The 22,008-nt window shown below is 49.9% G+C and overlaps 2 protein-coding genes across 3 annotated transcripts in view; one reads left to right on the top strand and one right to left on the bottom strand.

Annotated features, from left to right (window-relative positions):
- Positions 1-978, bottom strand: part of ALYREF (Aly/REF export factor) — a 15,463-nt gene extending 14,485 nt beyond the window's left edge. The window contains exon 1 of the mRNA XM_018553612.1: positions 858-978. Within this exon, the coding sequence (XP_018409114.1) occupies positions 858-978 (121 nt within the window). The remainder of the gene's footprint in view (positions 1-857) is intronic.
- Positions 1-5,665, top strand: part of ANAPC11 (anaphase promoting complex subunit 11) — a 16,280-nt gene extending 10,615 nt beyond the window's left edge. The window contains exons 1-3 of one of the 2 annotated variants that reach the window (XM_018553659.1): positions 414-419; positions 1,261-1,376; positions 5,506-5,665. In XM_018553659.1, the coding sequence (XP_018409161.1) occupies positions 1,268-1,376; positions 5,506-5,651 (255 nt within the window). In that variant the 5' untranslated portion in view covers positions 414-419; positions 1,261-1,267 and the 3' untranslated portion in view covers positions 5,652-5,665. Of the gene's footprint in view, positions 1-413; positions 420-1,257; positions 1,377-5,505 lie in introns of those variants that run through there. The other variant, XM_018553660.1, reaches the window with a different exon arrangement.
- Positions 5,666-22,008: the final 16,343 nt, after the last annotated feature.

Below are 22,008 nucleotides of genomic sequence, written 5' to 3'. Positions count from 1 at the left end.
GTACCACAATACATAAATATGTTTTCCGGGTCAATATGAACATACATTTTTATTCCACGGTTATTTGGATGCACTGACTGCCAGATCAGGACTACATTTATCTGTCAATGTTTGTCAGGGTCATACCCATAAGGACCTTCTGTTATGGGACTGGGGGAAGTGCTGAATGGACCCTGTGGAGACGTCACGCTCTGCGTCACGCCTGTAGTATTTCCATAGTCGATAGACTTGATACTCATGAATGGATGACGTGGCTGTGTGGGCTGAGCCACGCAACAGCTGCCCTGAATTCTAAAGAAAGCAACCACCTACAGTAAGGGCAGCCATACACTGTGCGGAATTTCGCCAGGTTCCTTGAGAACTCCCGCTGTCTGCACCCTTTCGGCTGGCATCCCTCGATCGGCTGTTCGAAGGAGCCGGTCGGAAAACCTTTGTATGACCAGAGGCAGCAGCCAACGAGCTTCCCGAACTGTTTGGGTATTCTGACAGGGGCCGGTGTTCTATCGAAACTTCCAACTTTTCGACCTCTCCAACTTGTGACGAACACTGACACTCGTAGCGTTAATGGAGGAATCTGTTCTACTTTTTTCATTCAAGCCACAGGTTGAACGAGAAAAATAGAGCAGTGTATGGCCAGCCTTAGCAAGGCCCTGTAATTCAGGTATGGGGGGGGTTTGATTTTCGGGGGTGTTGTATACGACAAGGCTTTATGTTACACCATACTTATATGGGAGTATGCCTTTAAAATAATGTTTTCCCTCTTTTAGATAGCAATGCTCACCATACACACAACTATCACTGTTCATTTTCATCCCTAATAAGTGTGATAAATCCAACCCACATTGATCTGCCCATACCAAACATGGCCGCCACAGCCGAGGTGTCGCTTTTAGGCATACGTGCTTTGCCCATAACAAACAAGGCCGCTGCAGCCCCTGTGACGCTTAAAGACATTCGCGCTTTGCCCATAACAAACATGGCCGCTTCACCCACTGTTACCGAATACTAACAGCCCCGTTGCCCAAACCAAACATGGGCCACTGTTAGAACAGCTCGCCGCGCCTAGCCACGCCTACTAATGAGACCTAAGCGGCCGATCACTAAACTCCATCAAGAAGCGGTGGGAGGCAAAGCCCGGAGTAGTCGATTCTGTTTGCAGCAGGAGGAAGGTAATGGCTGGGTGTTCACAGATTTGGGAGGATCAGATCCGTCAGTGTGTGTTTACAGTGATTGTCTGCAATTGTTTTGTTTTTTCAGCAGAGCAGCTATGAAGGTTCATATCAAGTCCTGGAATGGGGTGGCCTCCTGGCTGTGGGTGGCCAATGATGACAACTGTGGCATCTGTCGGATGGCTTTCAATGGCTGTTGCCCTGACTGTGAGTATAGAGAGACCCACCACTGAGTATGGGCCGGCTTCACTCTTCTCTTCTTCTATGTTTTCTTCCTACAATTTGCTTGCTGAGCATTCATATGTATCATTTATCTGTATCTGCCTCCCCTCCTTCTTAAAGAGCCCCTGTCATAGTGTCAGCTGGTTTCACCCTCCCCTCCTCCATGTGAGAGTTTTGAGGCCTGGTGATTGGGTGCTCAGACTTGAGCAGCAATGCATTGTGGGAGGAGATTACATGCTGCCCTCTACCCAGGAGCCCCTGGGGCAGGGCGAGAAAGGTGAGTAACAACAGGAGGGGAAGGGGTTGTTTGTCCTTATGAAGGTACCTGATACTTTGTCCTGAATGGCCCAAGTGACAGGTTCTCTTTAATCCTGTGCACCAATCATAGACGTCAGATCAGCCGCGGCCTACAGATCCTTTCACATTTCCTGAGAACTGTTTTGAATAGTGGAAAGCCTGATTGCCTCTGGCAATGCCCCAGGCCGGGCATTTGTTCTGTGAGGACCATAAGGGGATTGTCATTATGATGTTACCTAGTGCAGGACTGCAAGTCCCTGGAGATCCTTCTGTGATTTGCCACAGCGGTAGGTTGACAAAGGAAGGTGAATGACCCCCTCTGACTCTGGGAAGCTTATGGGATCGGCAATCAGTTTTGAGACTCTCGGGCATCGGCATGGCTGCCTGCACTCTGGCTGCAGGAGCGTGTAAAGAGGGGTGACAATGCCACTGCTGCATTGGAATCGGGGGGTATGGTGTCACCCTACAGGAAGTGCTATTGCAGGGACTACATCTGCCCTCCCTGTTCAGTCCCACCCTGGACTATACCTGGGCCTCTCTGACCTCTGTTGTTTGCTTATTCTGCCCACTTCTGATGTCAGTCATTCCCACCAAGACACCCCAAGTAAAGATTGGGGGTGTTGCCGTCATGGGATTTTGTTTCACGGAAGTTTGGAGTTGATGTTTGCCTTTAGCAGTTGCAGTGCTTCCATAGAATTATAGAATTAGCATAAACTAGTTTTCAGGAGTATCACTTAAGAAGAAGCGCATGTATCCTTTTTGCTCCCTACCTTACACCCCCCCCCCCCCCCCCCATCTACAGATGCCCACGTGCTTCAATCCGCGGTCTCCGGTGTTTGTTTACAATCAGTGTAGCAAGTCTTCGCGCTCCTGTCTGCGTCTGTACATAGCAGCTCCATAGACTTCTATGGGAACGGTGTCTCTCTTCATTCTCAGCCTTGGGACAGCGCTCCATAGAAGTCAGCGAGACCTGCAGAGCTGCATGTAAGCAATCTCCGGATCAAGGCAAGTACACGTCTGTGGAGGGGGAGGGTTGGTTACATCAGGACAAAGGGGTAAAAAGGACAAGTGCACTTTTAAAGGGGTCCATTTACAACAGTTTTGCCCCGCATATAGCCGGGTGGATGCCGTCAACAAGGCGCCCCTAGCTGGCACGCGTGAGTATAGGCGTTTCCTATATTCGGCACTGACATCTAAATGAACACCAAAGTGTATGTCAATAAAGAAACGGAAGATGAGAACTCATGCACGGCTGACAACACTACTTGGGATTTCAGTGCTGCAGAGGCAGCGTTGTCATCTGGCTACAGAGATGGAGGAGCTCGCTGGGTTTCTGGCAGATCAGCAGGTACATTGGGCACATTTTTGCCCGGACATAAACAATGTCGTATAGAATTATTCTGCTTTCTTTGAGGACCGGTGTACGCCACAACGTGTTTTTTTCTGCTTTCAGATGCGTTGCGTTAGACAGCCCATTCATAATGATTAGGCTGTAATGCACCCTAACGCAAGACATATAGTGCACATTGCATTTTTTTGCAAGCAGCGCATATTGTGCTGATGTGCGTTAAGGAGCCATTCAAAATTAATGCCACTGCGACACACCAATTTGTGCATGCTGCTTTGCAGTAACGCATGCGTTTTGCCCCTATGCACTGCTGTGAACGAGCCTTTAGATTCTTTCTTGCCCCAGCGACTCTTTCGCATTTCGCTGGGTCGACTGACCTGCACCAAAGATCCTCTATGTGTACAGAGCGCCGTATTAGGCCTAAGCGCACTGTAACGACATTTCTCAGCACAGAGCGGTTAGGGCCGGTGGGAATTCCACGCATGCCGCCACAGCCATTGATGTAGAGTTATGTCTGGTAATCTCCAGGCCCAGCTGTTCAGAACTCCTATAATACCAGCACATGGTAATATAATGTGAATCATTCGCTTTGTATTACTCTTCCGCTCTGACTTATAATCTCTCGGCTTCTGCGTCCATAAAGGGAATTTCTCCTCCCGCACCTCATAAGTGTTTCATATGTTATGTCGGGTCGTAGTGTTGTAAGGACAAACAACAAATCAAAAAGCTGACGTTGTATAGAGTGCCGTGTACGTTTTATGGGACATATGTTTTACTTATTGCGATGTTTACCTTTAAATCATTGATGTGACTTTTACATGTTTACATGCTTGATCTGCTATATGTTTGTTATTGCATTAAATGTAGAGATGAGGATGGGTTGGGGTAGAGGAGATGAGGATACGTTAGAGTAGTATTAAAGGAGAACTATGAGGTGAGTGCTTTTCACTCATCCTCATAGTTCTAGCCGACCTGTGACAATGAGACTGTCACAGGTCGGCTCAGTAGATCGGGAAGTGAGCGAACACATACCGGCGTTCGCTCACCTCTCGATCCTGTCACAGCTCTCTGCCGTGACAGGGGAGGGGCTAGATTCCCTCTGAGCTTAGGGTGACGGGAGGACGCTAGTTTGTGTCCTCCCATTACCCTAAGGAGAACTATGGAGAAAAGCCTTAACCCCATAGTTCTCTTTAAGGGTATTCTATATTTTTGTTACTGTATTACGTGTAGGGTAGAGTAGGTTACAGTAGAGGTGGACAAATTAATATGGAATTCGGGAGCCAGCAGGATTTTTTTTTAGGCTCTAGCTCCACTGACAACAACTAGAGAAACCTCAAAAGTTAGATTCCAGCTGGACATTTTAAGAATCACTGGCTTCTGGGATTTGTCCAGCTGGGTTATGGTAGAGTAAGTTAGAGCCAAGGATCTTATATTTTTGTTGTTGTATTAAATATAGGGTAGGATAGTGTGGGGTTAGCATAGGATAGAGTGGGGTTAGCATAGGATAGAGTGGGGTTAGCATAGGATAGAGTGGGGTTAGGATAGGATAGAGTGGGGTTAGGATAGGATAGAGTGGGGTTAGGATAGGATAGAGTGGGGTTAGGATAGGACAGAGTGGGGTTAGCATAGGACAGAGTGGGGTTAGCATAGGACAGAGTGGGGTTAGGATAGGACAGAGTGGGGTTAGCATAGGCTAGAGTGGGGTTAGCATAGGCTAGAGTGGGGTTAGCATAGGCTAGAGTGGGGTTAGCATAGGATAGAGTGGGGTTAGGATAGGATAGAGTGGGGTTAGGATAGGATAGAGTGGGGTGGGGGTTACTACCACAATAACTCTTTCTAACTGCTTATCAGTTGCTGACATAAGATTTCGGGGACACAGGAAGTGCATTATTTTCAGTGAGTCAGCTGACCCATATTGTGAGCTGGATCTTCAAAGCACAAGCGTCAAGCAGCATTGCAAAGCAGGAAGCAGATCTCTGCCATTTAATGCACAACTATAACTGTCCACATGTATGCAGTCATAAACTATATACAGAAACAAGAATTTGAATGGAATACAGTTGACCTCCGGCCTTCCCTTCAGTCTTCTATCTGACCTCCGGCCTTCCCTTCAGTCTTATACCTGACCCCCGGCCTTCCCTTCAGTCTTATACCTGACCCCCGGCCTTCCCTTCAGTCTTATATCTGACCCCCGGCCTTCCCTTCAGTCTTATATCTGACCCCCGGCCTTCCCTTCAGTCTTGCACAGTTGTACCGGCTCCTCTCCTGGACTGGAATCTCTTCCTCTGATATCACTGCACCCTGGGAGCTCCTCACAATGTGCATTAGAAGCTGCAGCAAGTACCAGTCTCGGTATTGGCGGGACAGAAGTGACAGTGGATAGATCTATGCCGGGTCTCTGTGTATATTACAGATCTGCAGACACTGAGCTTGTCGCGGTTTATCACATTTTTATGTTTCTCTTCACAGGTAAGGTTCCGGGGGACGATTGCCCCTTGGTTTGGGGTCACTGCTCGCACTGCTTCCACATGCATTGCATCCTCAAGTGGCTGAACTCCCAACAAGTACAGCAGCACTGCCCTATGTGCCGCCAGGAGTGGAAGTTCAAGGAGTAGATTGCTGCTTTCCCTTCCTGTTTCCTGGGACTCCTCATGTCCTGTCTGGTCTCCAGTCAGCGACGGGTAATCCGTGGACCTACAAGATGCTGAAGACCGACACATTTCCAGACTCGCAGCATCAGTTTTAGGATTCATCTTCACCAACTTGCAATTTAATTTCCAATGAGAACCAGCCTGGACTGTAACGTGTCATTTCTGCAGCACCACCTGCAGGTGAACGTTTGTATTACCATGCGACCATTTAACATAATGCCACACGTGACGTCCACTGTGTACACAAGAGGACAGATCTGAGTATACTGGTGACAAGAAGGCCACGTGGGCGTTACTGAGGATCTGGAAGAACCCATCTGCAACCTAACAGTTTTCTTTTTACTTTTGGATGGAGTAGGAAGGGGTTAAAACCCGTCAGCTTCATTTTTGCTGTCTTCCCATTTGGGAGATTTTTGTGCACTTCCTGTCCCAGAAACGCAACAGGAAATGAGGGAACATAATTGCAAAGCGAGGGGAATTCCGCTGTTAGTAGTCACTGAAACAGGTGCCCCCGTTGGAAGATCTACTTTCAACTCTTGTTCTGGTGTCAAAGTTTTGTCTACACTTCAAGTGACACAAAATCAATTCCTGAACGACGGTCGGATATGAATTGACGCCAATCAATACAGTTCTGTATTCATTAACCCTTCTTCTGCCAGGGCATTCTTTTTCCTCCATATCTCACATATTAAAATGCACTTCAAACTCCAAAATATGAGTGTGTGTTCTGTATATATCTTATACATAAATCCCATTGTGACTTGAATATAATGTTTGCTGTTATAGTGTGCTTTACATTTAGCCCTCATTCACACTAGAAACGGCCGACATGTACAGCTCCGTGCGCGGCCGGATCAGACAGCTCCTGGGAAGGACAGGTGCTGCGTGTGATTAGTACGCACCCCCTGTCCTTCTCTATGGGAAGACGCGGCCGTACGCCGCCCTGCACGTCCGTACTCGTGCGCTGACAGGATGGATTCTGTGTCCGAGCCAGGAAACACGCACTTGGGGTGCGCTTACGGCTGCATATTCCTATAGAGAAGGACAGGGGCTGCGTACTCCCATAGAGAAGGACAGGGGCTGAGAATCACACGCAGTACCTGTCCTTCCCGGGAGCTGCCCGATACGGCCGCGCACGGAGCTGTACGTGCCGGCCATTTTTCGTGTGAATAAAGCGCTAATATGGACTTCAGTGTTAATCTTTGACAACTACATAAAAGTAAAGTGGAAAATTGCGGCTTTCCTGTGCAGGTTGCGGAGGAAAGTCTTTGCTCACAATTAGGGATGCACCGATACCACTTTTGATCAAATACTCGCAGATACCAATTACCGATACTTTTTCTTAAAGGGACAGGTCACATTTTTTCTAAAGCAATACAAACTAATGCTTTAAGGTCACTTTCTTAATATTATGATTCATGAGATGACGAGGGAGCATGACGCCGGCTTCCTGGCCAATCAAGCATGACGCCGACGCCCCGCTTTCGGATTTGCTAGCCTCCTGACTAATCGGGAAGCCGGGCAGCGCGTCATTGCACGCTACCCGGCTTCCTGATTGGCTGGGATGTCGGCTCCATGCTCTCTCGTCACAAGAGAGCATGCAGCCGTTTCCAGGCCAATCAGGAAACTGGGCAGGGTGTAATAATGAGCTGCCCGGCTTCCTGATACAGGAAGTACTTGTGCTAGGTATCGGAGCATTTGGGCGAGTACGAGTACTCACCCAAATACTCGGTATCGGCACCGATACTAGTATGGGTGCATCCCTACTCGCAATGACTGGACGATACATTCCCCAAATCGGCTATTGCTAGAAATAATCCCCGTCTTAGTTTTCTATATCACATTATGGCCACTAGATGGTGATAAAGGAGCATAGAAACAAAGTATTTTCTGTGCTCATCGGCGCCATCTATTGGCCATAATGGAATACTGCAAGAAAAAAATATTCCCTTGTAAGGAAGCAAAGAATGTACCTTTTGGCATATATCCGCACCGAATGAATGTACTCGTATTTGCCCAAATGCTCCAGTACCGGAACTTTCGATCAGAAGGAGATTTCCTCTGACTGGCAGTGCTGCGAGGGTACATGATGCCGGCTTCCCGGCCAATTAGGAAGCCGGGAGGTGGGTTATTACTTGCTGCCGGCTTCCTGATTGGCCGGCTCCATGCTGATTGGCTGGAAAAAACTACCACATCGAAAATTGGCCATAGGCGACGCTTTAAATGCTTTTATTGCTCATCAGTTCAGACTTATCAATAATGAATGGCCCTAAAATGATTGCTCTCACTGCGACGCTCGCGGTGATATGCAACATGTGTGGCACAATAGGCGCAATCGTCGTTCTCGCACGTAGGCGCACCCGACGCATGTTTGCGTGTATATGTGGGGGCGGAGGACATTAAAAAAAATTGTGTTTTTTTTTTTTTGTTTGCTTTAATTTTTTTATTACTTTTTTTTACACTTAACTTTATTGCAATCACATAGGGGGCCAAGAAGCGATAGTGATAGCCAATTTACATGACAGGCCCTCTTTATGGAGACATGAGGAGTCTCCAAGACCCCCCCTAATGTCACCTAGGACCCCCAGAGAAGCTGATGAAGCAGAGATCTGCTTCATCAGCTTCTTTCTGGCTTCTGTAGCCGTGAATTACAGCAGAATGCGGAAGTGATGTCGTCTACATCACTTCCTGCATTCGGGGACCGGAGAGGAGATCAGAGGGAGCTTGTGTACTGAACTCCCCTTTGATCTCCTGTCACAGAGCAGCCGTGCCGGTCGCATCGGGCACAGTGGATCTCGGGACCGGCAACGGCAGTGACAGCTGCCACTAATACAAGCGATCGGACGTCTCTAGAGAGACGCGCGATGGCTTGAACGTAAAGCTCCCGGCCGTTTAATTACAACGGCGGCCGGTAAGCTAGTCGTCCGGCTCCGGCGTCCTCTCGTCACAGACAGACGCGGGCCCCGTGGTGACCTGAATACAATGTTCTGTTCTGCTGTAGCCGGCAGTCACACGGACCTCGCTGTTGATCTTTGAAGTGAAGGATTCGGGATTTCTAGTCCAGGTCGCAGCGGGAAGCGTTTCCCTCTCGATGATTTCCGCCCATTTGGCGGTTTCTATAAATAATCGCCTTCTGTGTTTTCTCCCTGATAACATTCTCCTCGTATCTCTTCTTTCAGCGGCGGTCTCTGTTCCGTCTCCGCTGACGACGTCGCCGCATTTTGTTTTTGAATTATACATTTTTCCTGCAGGACGGCAGAACAATTCCGATGTGTCAATCCAATAAATCACGGCGGCGTCTTCGTCTGGCATGGGCGGCGTTCTGTTTATTGACACGGGCAGCGCGAGGTGTCAGGATTAACGTGTTGCGATTGATCCGTTATTAAAATGAGTCGATTCCGGAGTTTTCGGTGAATCATCCGCACTGCGCCGGATTCTTTGCTGTAAAACTGCGTTTCGTGGTCATGCGTCTCGTCCTCGACGTCATGTGATTGGCAGTTGATCAAATGACATGGATGACGATCAGCATGTGAAACATAAAAGGGTCATGTTCTATACTTTAAAATCTGCAGCTTCGATGACAATAATCCCGGGTGATCCCGCCATGTTTAGAGACTTCCTGTTTAAGGTAAAGAGCATCAAAAAGCCGACGCATTTCGTGGCTTCAGACTATCCCCCCTTTATCAGGGTTTGAGGGGGAATCCCTCGGGGAGTCAAACTGGACTCGGGGTTATTAAGGTGATATTGGGGTTGGGTAAATTCAGCAGCTAGCCCTGGAAGAACTGTCGCTGTCACACCCCACCTATTGGCCCAATCAGTTGCGGCCGGGGCATTCTCCGCCCCTTTGTGAATTACAAGTTCTATGAGGCATTGCAAGACTCTGACAGCCATGGACATGACTCACAGAGGGAGATGCATGATGGGAGTTGTAGTTTCACCACAGCTGCAGGCTGGTGTTTGCCTACCCCTGATGTAATGGAAATGAGGAGAATGGGTGATGTTTGAAGTCCAAATAAGAAGAGGGTGACAACACTGCTCCTCTATAGATATAGTAGTGGGCATTGTTACCCTTGGACAGGAAGTATCACCCTTGGACAGGAAGCTTCACCCTTGGACAGGAAGCTTCACCCTAGGACAGGAAGCTTCACCCTTGGACAGGGAAGTGTCACCACATCCAGAGGCATGATGGGATTTGTAGTCCCACCACAGCTGGAGTGCCGAGGTTGCTCACCCCTGCTTTAGCTGCAGTGATACCACATACGATATTACGCCAAGCAGTGATCACACCTCTACTCACCATGTTTATGCGTCTACCCTGCCCCCCCAGGCGTGCGCTGGTTTCATGATCATTATGTGTAAGGATTGATTATAAACACACGCCGCCTGAAGCGCCCCTCGCGGTGCCATAAAAAAACGCCTTTTCCGAGCAGTGTAAATGAAATCTACGAATTATTATTTTAAATGTTCATAAGATGCAGCTGTGGCCTCCGGCTTACCCTGAGGGGGAGGGGGAGGGGCAGCTCCATCTGCGTGCGGGGTAATTGATGAATATTTTAGGGGCGGATGTGGAGATATTTGGCACCGCGATGCGTTTAATTGGAAAGGTGTCGCAGTCTGATTTGAAAAAGTCTGTGTGCTGCTGATCCGGTCCAGCAAATTACTGCAACGCTGCCAAAGTCACTAGCGCTCGGCTCACTATTGTGCGCTTCAGGTAAAGAGGTGACGATAAAATGGTCACATTGCAAGTTCCCCCGTGTCATGACAATCCGGCGGCTTCACTTTAATGTGAATGCAGTGGCACATTCACATTAAAGAGATTATAAGTCTGCACCTAGGGCAAAGTGACAGGTTCTCATTAAAGAGCTAGCCCCCCACTCATTGATGTCTGCCTATCCCACGCTGCCTTTCATTTCCTTAATCAGAATTTTTTTTTCATAGAGGTTGTGCATTTCCAGATGCACCAGCTGCATATACTCCCCATCCTTTCCCTCCCCCTCCATTTTATTCAACCATTGGGAGCAAAGAGAAGAAGCTATGGGGATCATCCATAAAAGATCTAGTGCCCCTAGATGGCGCTGTAGAATACGGGCAGGAATTTCCTGCACTCATCAGCGCCATCTAGGGGTGCTTGTATAGGAATAGCCTGTACTCATCAGCACCATCTAGGGGTGCTTGTATAGGAATTTCCTGTACTCATCAGCGCCATCTAGGGGTGCTTGTATAGGAATTTCCTATACTCATCAGCGCCATCTAGGGGTGCTAATATTGGAATTTCCTATACTCATCAGCGCCATCTAGGGGTGCTAATATTGGAATTTCCTGTACTCATCAGCGCCATCTAGGGGTGCCAGTGCAGGAATTTCCTGTACTCATCAGCGCTATCTAGGGGTGCTTGTATAGGAATTTCCTATACTCATCAGCGCCATCTAGGGGTGCTTGTATAGGAATTTCCTGTACTCATCAGCGCCATCTAGGGGTGCTTGTATAGGAATTTCCTGTACTCATCAGCGCCATCTACGGGTGCTTGTATCGGAATTTCCTGTACTCATCAGCGCCATCTACGGGTGCTTGTATAGGAATTTCCTGTACTCATCAGCGCCATCTACGGGTGCTTGTATAGGAATTTCCTATACTCATCAGCGCCATCTAGCTGTGCTACCGGTAGTATAAGAATTTTTTATACTCATCAGCGCCATTTCCTAGGGGCACAATTGCTGTGCAAAACGACATCCACCCGGATGGGACCTCTATACATGAACCCCTTTGTGTAAGCTCTAAGTCATGACTTGGAGCTTACACAGGGCTGAGGGCTCCTTTCCCACCCCCCATGTGACAACACTAGTGCCAGAGTGACCAATCACCATGAACCGGTGGGAGTGGGTCACAGGACCAGCGTATTTTTCTGGCATTGGAATGGAGCCATAGGGGAGAGAAGGGAAGACGAGTATGTTCTGTAGTGAGAGCGGCATCAAGACCCGCCTCCAGTCTACAACGGAAGATGGAGTTCCTCTTTAAACCATCTATTTGCACGGCACAGGTTCCCTTTAAAGGAAACGGGCCACAAGAGCGTTTCATGGCTTGCAGAGCCTCATGGGACTTGTAGTTCTACAGCTGCTTGGAATGCTGAGGTTGCCTACCCCTGTTCTATGCAACTATTACCCCTGTCGTGAAGGGACCCCAGTGCTGCCCTATGGTCAGTGTCCCTTCCGGCACGCCACCCCATGGCTGTGGCAGATCTACACGTACCAGCAGGGGATGCTGAGCCTTGTAGTTCTCAGCACAGGATGTGCCATAGTCTTCCTATGCATGTGGGTGACACGAAGACTTGTGAGTCACCGCGATGGTGACAGCCCGCCGCAGCGCCTTCACCCAGATAAGAAGCAATCGATGAATTAGATGTCGACTTAGCTGGAAGTGTCACCGCTTGGTCACCAGATATTGGAAATGATAAGAGGAGGGATGTTCCCACGCATGACAGCTGATGTGGCCGACATCAAAGCGCCCCTCCCTCCCCCCGAGCGTGAATTATTTAGAAGTCGGTCCCGAAAGTGACTGTAGTTTGTGTCACTTTCTGTAGCTGAGCAAGAAGCACCAGGAGAGAAAGTGACGGCAAATCCAAAACGTATCCGTTGTCACCGGAACAGGAACAGAGGGGAAATCTTTTAACGGGGACACCTGTTACAGTGACAATTGTTTAAGAAGGGTTTCCCCTTATATTGTAGATTTCATCTCACTTCCTGTTGTGTCTCTGGGACAGGAAGAGAGGGGATCCTTCCCAGAAGAGGAAACGCCTGATGGGGGTTATAATCCTTCCCTTTTACCCTAAGCTACAATAATGTTGGACTTTAGATCAGGGGCGTCCCGAGGCCAGACCGGGTGTCACCCCGCTGTGTCGCCATCGCTCATGCGCGGCCATCTGATTGACGCCTGCCGGCGGCCATCTTGGTGATGGATGCCGGCAGAGAGAGAGGAGGGGACGTTCACCCGGCGGGTCCCCTCCTCTCTCCTGACACTGTTGGGCTCTCGGTCCATGACCGAGTGCCCAACTTTTTAGAGGGGGTGACACCAAAATGAATGTCAGTCATTTTGGTGTCACCCCTGCAATGGTGTCACCCGGGTGCAGGCCGCACCCCCTTTGTGACGCCACTTCGATGCATTGTATCGCCAGCCGCGCACACACATCCGGGACACTAGTTCTGGGGACCACCAGGGATTTCCCCTCACTTCCTTTTATGGCTATAGGACAGGAAGTGACTGGAAATCTCCTCAATGGGACACAAAAAAAGCCAATAGGGGTTATAACCTCCAATACTAAAAAATTACTTTTAATTTAACTCCACATCATCTATACCAGGGGTAGGCAACCCCGGCACCCCAGCTGTTGTGGAACTACAAGTCCCATGAGACATTGCAAGACTCCGACAGCCTCAGGCGTGACTCCTATGTCACCACGTTTCATGTTATATCCTAAATATGGCTGCAGCATCAAACATGGCTGGAAAAGTTAAAGGGACAGTCCACTAATAACTTATCAGGAGAATAAAATAGACTTAATGAAAGTATCGGGGGAACTAAAGGAGTGTTAGGACTTACTTAAAGGGACAGTCCACCCACAACTTATCAGTTGTCTCAGGGCAAAAAAAATTACACGTAAAGGTTACTCAGCTCTGAAAGTATTCGGGGAATGGAGGAAAATCCATTATTTATGTCTTACATTGTTCCCCATTCCCCAGCTAGACTCAGTGTTGGGTTAACCTTTAAATCTATTTTTTCTCCTGATATTTCCTGAATACCTTCAGAGCTGAGTGTAATTTTTTTTGCCCCCCGATAAGTTGTAGGTGGACTGTCCCTTTAATTAAGCCTTAACTTCTCCACTGTGCTTTGGATACTTTCAGTGTTGAATCCACCTTTACATTTTTTTTTTGCCCCATGATAAATTGTGGGTGGACTGTACCTTTAATAATAGCATTCCTCTCCGTTCGCCGCATACTTTTACTGTTGAGTTAACCTTTAAGTCTAATTTATAGATGTTGAGTGGACTGTCCCTTTAAGTAAGTCTTCCATTCTTCTCTGTTCCCCCCCCCCCCCCATACTTTTAGTGTTGGGTTATCCTTTAAATCTAATTTTTATTTTTTCCTGATAAGTAACTTTTAAGTGTAAATGTTTTAAAAAGTTGCGGGTGGACTGTCCCTTTAAGTAATTCTTACATCCTCCTCTGTTCTCTAGATACATTCAGTGCTGTTCAGTCAATTGTTTCCCCCCTGTGATAAGTTGTGGACGGACTGTCCCTCTAAGTACATTCCTCCATTCTCCGTATACTTTCAATGCAGATTTAACCTGTTAAGTCTATTTTTTCCCCCTCTGATAAGTTGTGAGTGGACTGTCCCTTTAAGTAAGTCTTACATTCCTCTCCATTCTCCAAATACTTTCAATGCACATTTAACCTTTTAAAGCTACCCCACCCCCCCCTTATAAGTTGTGAGTGGACTGCCCCTTTAAGTCCTTCTTACGTCCTCCTGTTCTCTGGATACATTCAGTGCGGTTAAGTAAAAATGTTTTCCTTGTGATCAGTTGTGAGTGGACTGTCCCTTTAAGTCCTTCTTACATCACCCTCTGTTCTCCGGATACTTTCCATGCTATTAAGTCTAAACCTCTTTCTCCCTGATAAGTGAAGTTGCGGGTGGACTGTCCCTTTAAGTGACCCTGAAATCCTTTTCTTTCCTCTGATCTGTGCATTGTGCAGACCGAGATATCGAAGTTTAATAATGACGATGACGGTTTCCTGAACGGCTTCGGGAGCCAGCGGCAGGGAGTCGTGCTGAAGAACATGGTGAGTGTGAGGCGAGACTCCGTGAGTGAGTGTGAGTGTGTGTGTGTGTGTGTGTGTGCGCGTCGGTATTGGATGGAGCGGGGACCCCAGGCGAGTTTTTTCCTGTCCCGGTGACAACGGCGTCACCAGATAGGAAGTGAGGGAAAGTCAGCACCACCATTGCCTGTCCCGGTGACAATGGCGTCACCAGATAGGAAGTGAGGGAAAGTCAGCACCACCATTGCCTGTCCCGGTGACAACGGCGTCACCAGATAGGAAGTGAGGGAAAGTCAGCACCATTATTGCCTGTCCCGGTGACAACGGCGTCACCAGATAGGAAGTGAGGGAAAGTCAGCACCACCATTGCCTGTCCCGGTGACAACGGCGTCACCAGATAGGAAGTGAGGGAAAGTCGGCAAAAGCAATGCAGACCGATATGCTTTAAGTAGAGGAGGGCTAGAACTCCTGCCGGCTTTTTATTTCTGCCCCTCATTTCCTGTCTGGTGACACCGCTGTGACTTTTACAGGAAGTGGGGGCAAAGTCTTGGATAGGCATGAAAAAAAAGCAACGGGGGGGGGGGAATCTAGTCCTTCCCCACTCAGTCCCTTCCCTTAGATTGTAAGCTCTGAGGATCAGAACCCTCCTGTATTGTAACTGTAGCGTCTCCTTTCATGTTGTACAGCGCTACAGACACTGTTGGTGCCATATAAATCCCGTATTTAGCAGCTTGTAGATCTAAGGCTGACCATACACGATACAATCTGATTGTACAATCTTGCTTAGACCTGCCAATAACTATGTAGTGCAGGATCCCCGTCTGATATGAATTGATTGTTCAGGTTTGTCCTCATCGTTGTGGTAACTGTGAAGGAGATTGTACAATCAGATTGTATAGCATATGGCCAGCTTTAGGCTGATTGTACAGAGATTGTTTGGTCAGATTGTAACGTGTATGATGACCGTAGAGACCTTCCCTGGGAGACACATGGGATCTGCCATTGCTAACCCCCTTCTGAAGATGCCGGCTGCCTGGCTGGTACAATGACCAGATGGGTCATCTGACCTGCAACGAGCATTCCTATTGGTTGGGGAGTTTGTGTCTGAACATACTTCCCGTCCTAGGGAGACACATCAAGTCCTAGAATGACAATTCTCTTCCCAGGGCGACACTTCCCTTCCCAGGGTGACACTTCCCTTCCCAGGGCGACACTTCCCTTCCCAGGGCGACACTTCCCTTCCCAGGGCGACACTTCCCTTCCCAGGGCGACACTTCCCTTCCCAGGGCGACACTTCCCTTCCCAGGGCGACACTTCCCTTCCCAGGGCGACACTTCCCTTCCCAGGGCGACACTTCCCTTCCCAGGGCGACACTTCCCTTCCCAGGGCGACACTTCCCTTCCCAGGGCGACACTTCCCTTCCCAGGGCGACACTTCCCTTCCCAGGGCGACACTTCCCTTCCCAGGGCGACACTTCCCTTCCCAGGGCGACACTTCCCTTCCCAGGGCGACACTTCCCTTCCCAGGGCGACACTTCCCTTCCCAGGGCGACACTTCCCTTCCCAGGGCGACACTTCCCTTCCCAGGGCGACACTTCCCTTCCCAGGGCGACACTTCCCTTCCCAGGGCGACACTTCCCTTCCCAGGGCGACACTTCCCATCCCAGGTTGACACTTCCCATCCCAGGTTGACACTTCCCTTCCCAGGGTGACACTTCCCATCCCAGGGTGGCACTTTCCATCCCAGGGCGACACTTCCCATCCCAGGGTGGCACTTCCCATCCCAGGGTGGCACTTCCCATCCCAGGGTGACACTTCCCATCCCAGGGCGACACTTCCCATCCCAGGTTGACACTTCCCATCCCAGGTTGACACTTCCCTTCCCAGGGTGACACTTCCCATCCCAGGGTGGCACTTCCCAATGCAGGGTGACACTTCCCATCCCAGGGCGACACTTCCCATCCCAGGGTGACACTTCCCATCCCAGGGTGGAACTTCCCATCCCAGGGCGTCACTTCCCGTCCCAGGGTGACACTTCCCATCCCAGGGTGGAACTTCCCATCCCAGGGTGACACTTCCCATCCCAAGTTGACACTTCCCATCCCAGGTTGACACTTCTCTTCCCAGGGCGACACTTCCCTTCCCAGGGTGGCACTTCCCATCCCAGGGTGACACTTCCCATCCCAGGGTGACACTTCCCATCCCAAGTTGACACTTCCCATCCCAGGGTGGCACTTCCCGTCCCAGGGCGTCACTTCCCGTCCCAGGGTGACACTTCCCATCCCAGGGTGGCACTTCCCAATGCAGGGTGACACTTCCCATCCCAGGGCGACACTTCCCTTCCCAGGGTGGCACTTCCCATCCCAGGGTGACACTTCCCATCCCAGGTTGACACTTCCCTTCCCAGGGTGGCACTTTCCATCCCAGGTTGACACTTCCCTTCCCAGGGCGACACTTCCCTTCCCAGGGTGGCACTTCCCATCCCAGGGTGACACTTCCCATCCCAGGTTGACACTTCCCTTCCCAGGGTGGCACTTTCCATCCCAGGTTGACACTTCCCTTCCCAGGGCGACACTTCCCTTCCCAGGGTGGCACTTCCCATCCCAGGGTGACACTTCCCATCCCAGGTTGACACTTCCCTTCCCAGGGTGGCACTTTCCATCCCAGGTTGACACTTCCCTTCCCAGGGCGACACTTCCCTTCCCAGGGTGGCACTTCCCATCCCAGGGTGACACTTCCCATCCCAGGTTGACACTTCCCTTCCCAGGGTGGCACTTTCCATCCCAGGTTGACACTTCCCTTCCCAGGGCGACACTTCCCATCCCAGGGTGACACTTACCATCCCAGGGCGTCACTTACCATCCCAGGGCGGCACTTCCCATCACAGGGCGACACTTCCCATCCCAGGGTGGCACTTCCCATCCCAGGGTGACACTTCCCTTCCCAGGGTGACACTTCCCTTCCCAGGTCGTCACTCAGGGCGTCACTTCCCATCCCAGGGTGACACTTCCCATCCCAGGGCAACATTTCCAGTCCTACAATTATAATTGCCTTCCCAGGTCGACACTAGAATGACAATTCCTGTCCTTCGGTGACACTTCCTTCCCTAGGGTGACAACACTCCCTGTACTGGATCTGTGGGCAGGCAGACCCATGAAATCCACCCAATCTGTATCCAATCAGATGGGCTCTTATATTACATACCTGATGGTAGATCTAAAGAAGATTGTACAATCAGATTGTATGGCCAGATTTGGTGTATTGACAGGGTTGGGGAGGGTGAACTTTAAGTCCATTGGTAACAGGGCGATCAGTTATAGATCTCGGCAGCGTAAGATTAACACTATCACTGCAGTGTAATAATCAGTGAGATTTATACACAAGGCTGATAAGACTTCCTGACAACACTAGATTTCAGGCGGGATCAACAGGTAGCAAAATCTACACAAATGTAATGTAATACCACATTGTGGCCACTAGATGGCGCAGAGGAGCATAGACAATAAATAGGTCCAATGTAATAATACATTGTGGCCACTAGATGGCGCTGACGAGCGTAGACAATAAATAGGTCCAATGTAATAACACATTGTGGCCATTAGATGGCGGTGATGAGCATAGGAAATAAATACTGGTTTCTTATGCTCCTCCGCTCCATCTAGTGGCCATCATTTGGTATTACATCACATTACACTCAACCACAATACTAGGAACATTCGTTTTTTGCCTTTATTAGCACAGATCGAGCGTTCGCAGAGATTTGTAGGGAGATTGGCTCTTTGACTTGTTTATAAGCAGACCCCATATATTCAGGTTTTAGAGGTGTAATGTGTGTGTTGAGTCTCCATCGGAAGCCCAGGCTGACGACACCCTATAACAGGAAGTGCCTGAAGGACCTTCATGGCAGGATCACAAGGTAATGTTGTACTAAAAAAATGTTGGAAATGATCTTATGTGGGATATTAGTTATTGGGTTTCACCCTCGATTCTTTGATTCTGTATATACGTGACATTGCTTCTATCAGCATAGTAGAAATCTGAGTTTGGGGTGGAGTGCTCCTTGAAGCCATCTTGTATGTGTCCTCCTCATGTCTTTGTCTTGCTCCCCCCCCCTGCAGGCGCTGTGTGTGAAGGACGTCTCTCCGAACCTGCACAGCTGTGAGCTGGTCCCGGACACATCCAGCACCTTCCAGTGCAAAGCTCAGATCTATCTATCACTGGACAGCACGGACTGCCTGAGCCCCTGACCCAGAGACACTGCCCCGCCCCCTTCCCCCTACACGTCCCCGAAAAACCACAGATCCACCAACGTTGACTCCAGACACTTGTGTAGATTTGTACTCGATTCTGTATCAGCTGCTTTAGAACACGCGTCTGTTCCTTTAATAAAACGAAACAACCGATGGACTCGCTTCTCTGTGTCTTGTGTGCTTCAATGTGCTGAGCTGGCCCACGCAGCTGACAATTCGATGGTACGGTCTGCTAGGTGAAAGCCGATCTGAAACCAGGATCGGCCTTTTCTTTTCACTGGGTGATCCTGCCACTTCCTGTCCTAGGGTGACACTTCCTGTCCTTGGGTGATAACGCTCACTGTAGTATATCTATGGAGGAGCAGCGTTGTCACCCTGGGATAGGATGAAAGAATACCGCCCCCTCTCCATAGGACAGTAATACACTTCCTGTCCTAGGGTGACACTTTCTGTCGTGGAGTAACAACGCTCATCCATACATACAGTACAGTGAGTGTTTTGTCACCCTGGGTTAGGACAACAGAATACTTCCACCTCTCCTCTTCTACATAGGACAGTAATACACTTCCTGTCCTAGGGTGATACTCCCTGCCTTAGAGTGACAACGCTCACTGTGCTGTATCTTTGGAGGAGCAGCATTATTACCCTGGGATAGGATGACTGAATACCTCCCCCTCTCCTCTTCTCCATAGGACAGTAATACACTTCCTGTCTTAGGGTGACCACAGTCACTCTATGTATGGAGGAGCAGCGTTGTCACCCTGGGATAGGATGAATGAATACCTCCCCCCTCTCCTCTTCTCCATAGGACAGTAATACACTTCCTGTCTTAGGGTGACCACAGTCACTCTATGTATGGAGGAGCAGCGTTGTCACCCTGGGATAGGACAACAGAATACTTCCCCCTCTCCTCTTCTCCATATTTATTTATTTTATGCATAGGAACCTGCAGAGCATTGCAACTGATCAGTGGATGGCGGGTGCAATGCTCTGGCTCCTGCAGACTCTTCTTCCAGCCCCTCCGGTTGCAGGACGTATGAATGGACTACAAGAGCGCTGAGGTCTCCTGACTTGTACTCCCATGAGATTTATGAGCCACGCTGGCAGATGGGACTTGTAGTCTCTTATTCACAGATCCCTGTGAATGGGCGACACAACTGTGTAGGCGGAGCCATGTACAGATGCGCCAAATGAAAGCTGAAGGCAGCAGGGAGAAGAACCCGACCAATGATTCGAACATGTTGGGGTTTGGGGATGAGGTTGGGGGTGTGTGACCCTAAATATGGGTGTAGCTATGGTTACAATACTGGAGTGTTTTTAATCTATGCACTACATGGGGCACTCTAGCCCCTCCCCCCTTAGCAAATTCTCATGAAGTTAGCTTGGACTATATTATAATACTTCAAGCTTCTTATATTTTGCCTTCCCCGGGTCCTCCCCTCCCCCCCTCATCCTTTCCGTTTTCATTTCATATATCCTTTTTAGACCTGATGATGTCATCCCTGGGTCTCTGTGCTTCTCTACGCCATGCAAGCAGATCATGGCTGGTGGGAGGAGCCGGCAGAGTGCTGTACATAGCTTCCTGAAAACACCACAGCACCCTGCCGCAGTACTCCTCGCAAGAGCCCCCAGCCCTGATGGAAGCAGTGGGCTGGGTCTTGGGAGGAGTTATGCAAATATCAAAGTGCCTTGATGGGTGGGTGTCAGTCTGGAGGAGGGGGTGTTCCCGCACAGGCTGACTTTGTATTGTAGGCAACGCCCACATGTGACCCCGAGCCTTCGTGATTGACACATCTGAAAAAATAAAGCAACTGGACTTGCTGTATTTTTCTGGAAGACGTTTTGCTGGTCATCCGACCAGCTTTCTCCATTCAGAATGACTTGTATAAAAATTCTCTGGGAATAATTATGGAGAATGTCGCTCCAATCACCATAATCTGTTAGTCACAACCAGCGTGGGGTCAGAGACCTCACTGAGGTAAGGTGTTGTTTGCATAATTGGAGCTAGCGGGTGTTACTAACCTGCCAAGAGGGAGGGGTGATAACAGCATTGTATGTGGCAGACAATAGATAACCTCAATGTAAGTCTATGGAACCAAAACTCAGAAAATCAAATGTCCCCATTTTGAAGGCTTGTTTGTAAGTTATTGGCCATAAAAGGTGTATGGGGGTCCGGGTGCTGCCCTGGGGGACATGTATGGGGACCCGGGTGCTGCCCTGGGGGACATGTATGGGGACCCGGGTGCTGCCCTGGGGGACATGTATGGGGACCCGGGTGCTGCCCTGGGGGACATGTATGGGGACCCGGGTGCTGCCCTGGGGGACATGTATGGAGACCCGGGTGCTGGCCTGTGGGACATGTATGGGGGTCCGGGTGCTGCCCTGGGGGACATGTATGGGGACCCGGGTGCTGCCCTGGGGGACATGTATGGGGATCCAGGTGCTGCCCTGGGGGACATGTATGGGGACCCGGGTGCTGCCCTGGGGACATGTATGGGGACCCGGGTGCCGACCTAGGGGACATGTATGGAGACCCGGGTGCTGTCCTGTGGGACATGTATGCGGGTCCGGGTACTTCCCAGGGGGACATGCATGGGGGTCCGGGTGCTGCCCTGGGGGACATGTATGGGGGTCTGGGTGCTGCCCTGGGGGACATGTATGAGGATCCGGGTGCTGTCCTGGGGTACATGTATGGGGATTCGGGTGCTGTCCTGGGGGACATGTATGGGGGTCCGGGTGCTGTCCTGGGGGACATGTATGGGGATTCGGGTACTGCCGTGGGGGACATGTATGGGGATCCGGGTGCTGCCCTGGGGGACATGTATGGGGACCCGGGTGCTGCCCTGGGGGACATGTATGGGGACCCGGGTGCCGACCTAGGGGACATGTATGGAGACCCGGGTGCTGTCCTGGGGGACATGTATGGGGGTCCGGGTACTGCCCAGGGGGACATGTATGAGGGTCCGGGTGCTGTCCTGGGGGACATGTATGAGGATCCGGGTGCTGTCCTAGGTGAAATGTAGAACATAAAATAAAACTTTTTTTTTCTAATACTCACCTGATTCCTGGATCCACCAACAAGTGCGGCCTCCCGTCTCCCACGCTGTTAGAAGTTGCATACAGCGTGTGCTGGTTACTACTTAAACCGGCGCGCACAGTGTGCAGCTTCTGAGAAGATACGCTATTAGCGTAGCGGGGAAGGCGGCTGCGCATTTTGCATCACTTCCGCTACGCTAATAGCGTATCTTCTCAGAAGCTGCACACAG

This window comes from Nanorana parkeri, unplaced genomic scaffold (genome assembly GCF_000935625.1).
Source record: "Nanorana parkeri isolate BGI_ZX_2015 unplaced genomic scaffold, ASM93562v1 scaffold126, whole genome shotgun sequence".
In the NCBI taxonomy this organism is placed as follows: Eukaryota; Metazoa; Chordata; class Amphibia; order Anura; family Dicroglossidae; genus Nanorana; species Nanorana parkeri.
The sequence above is the reverse complement of the archived record's forward strand: the minus strand, read 5'-3'. Positions and strand labels throughout refer to the sequence as shown.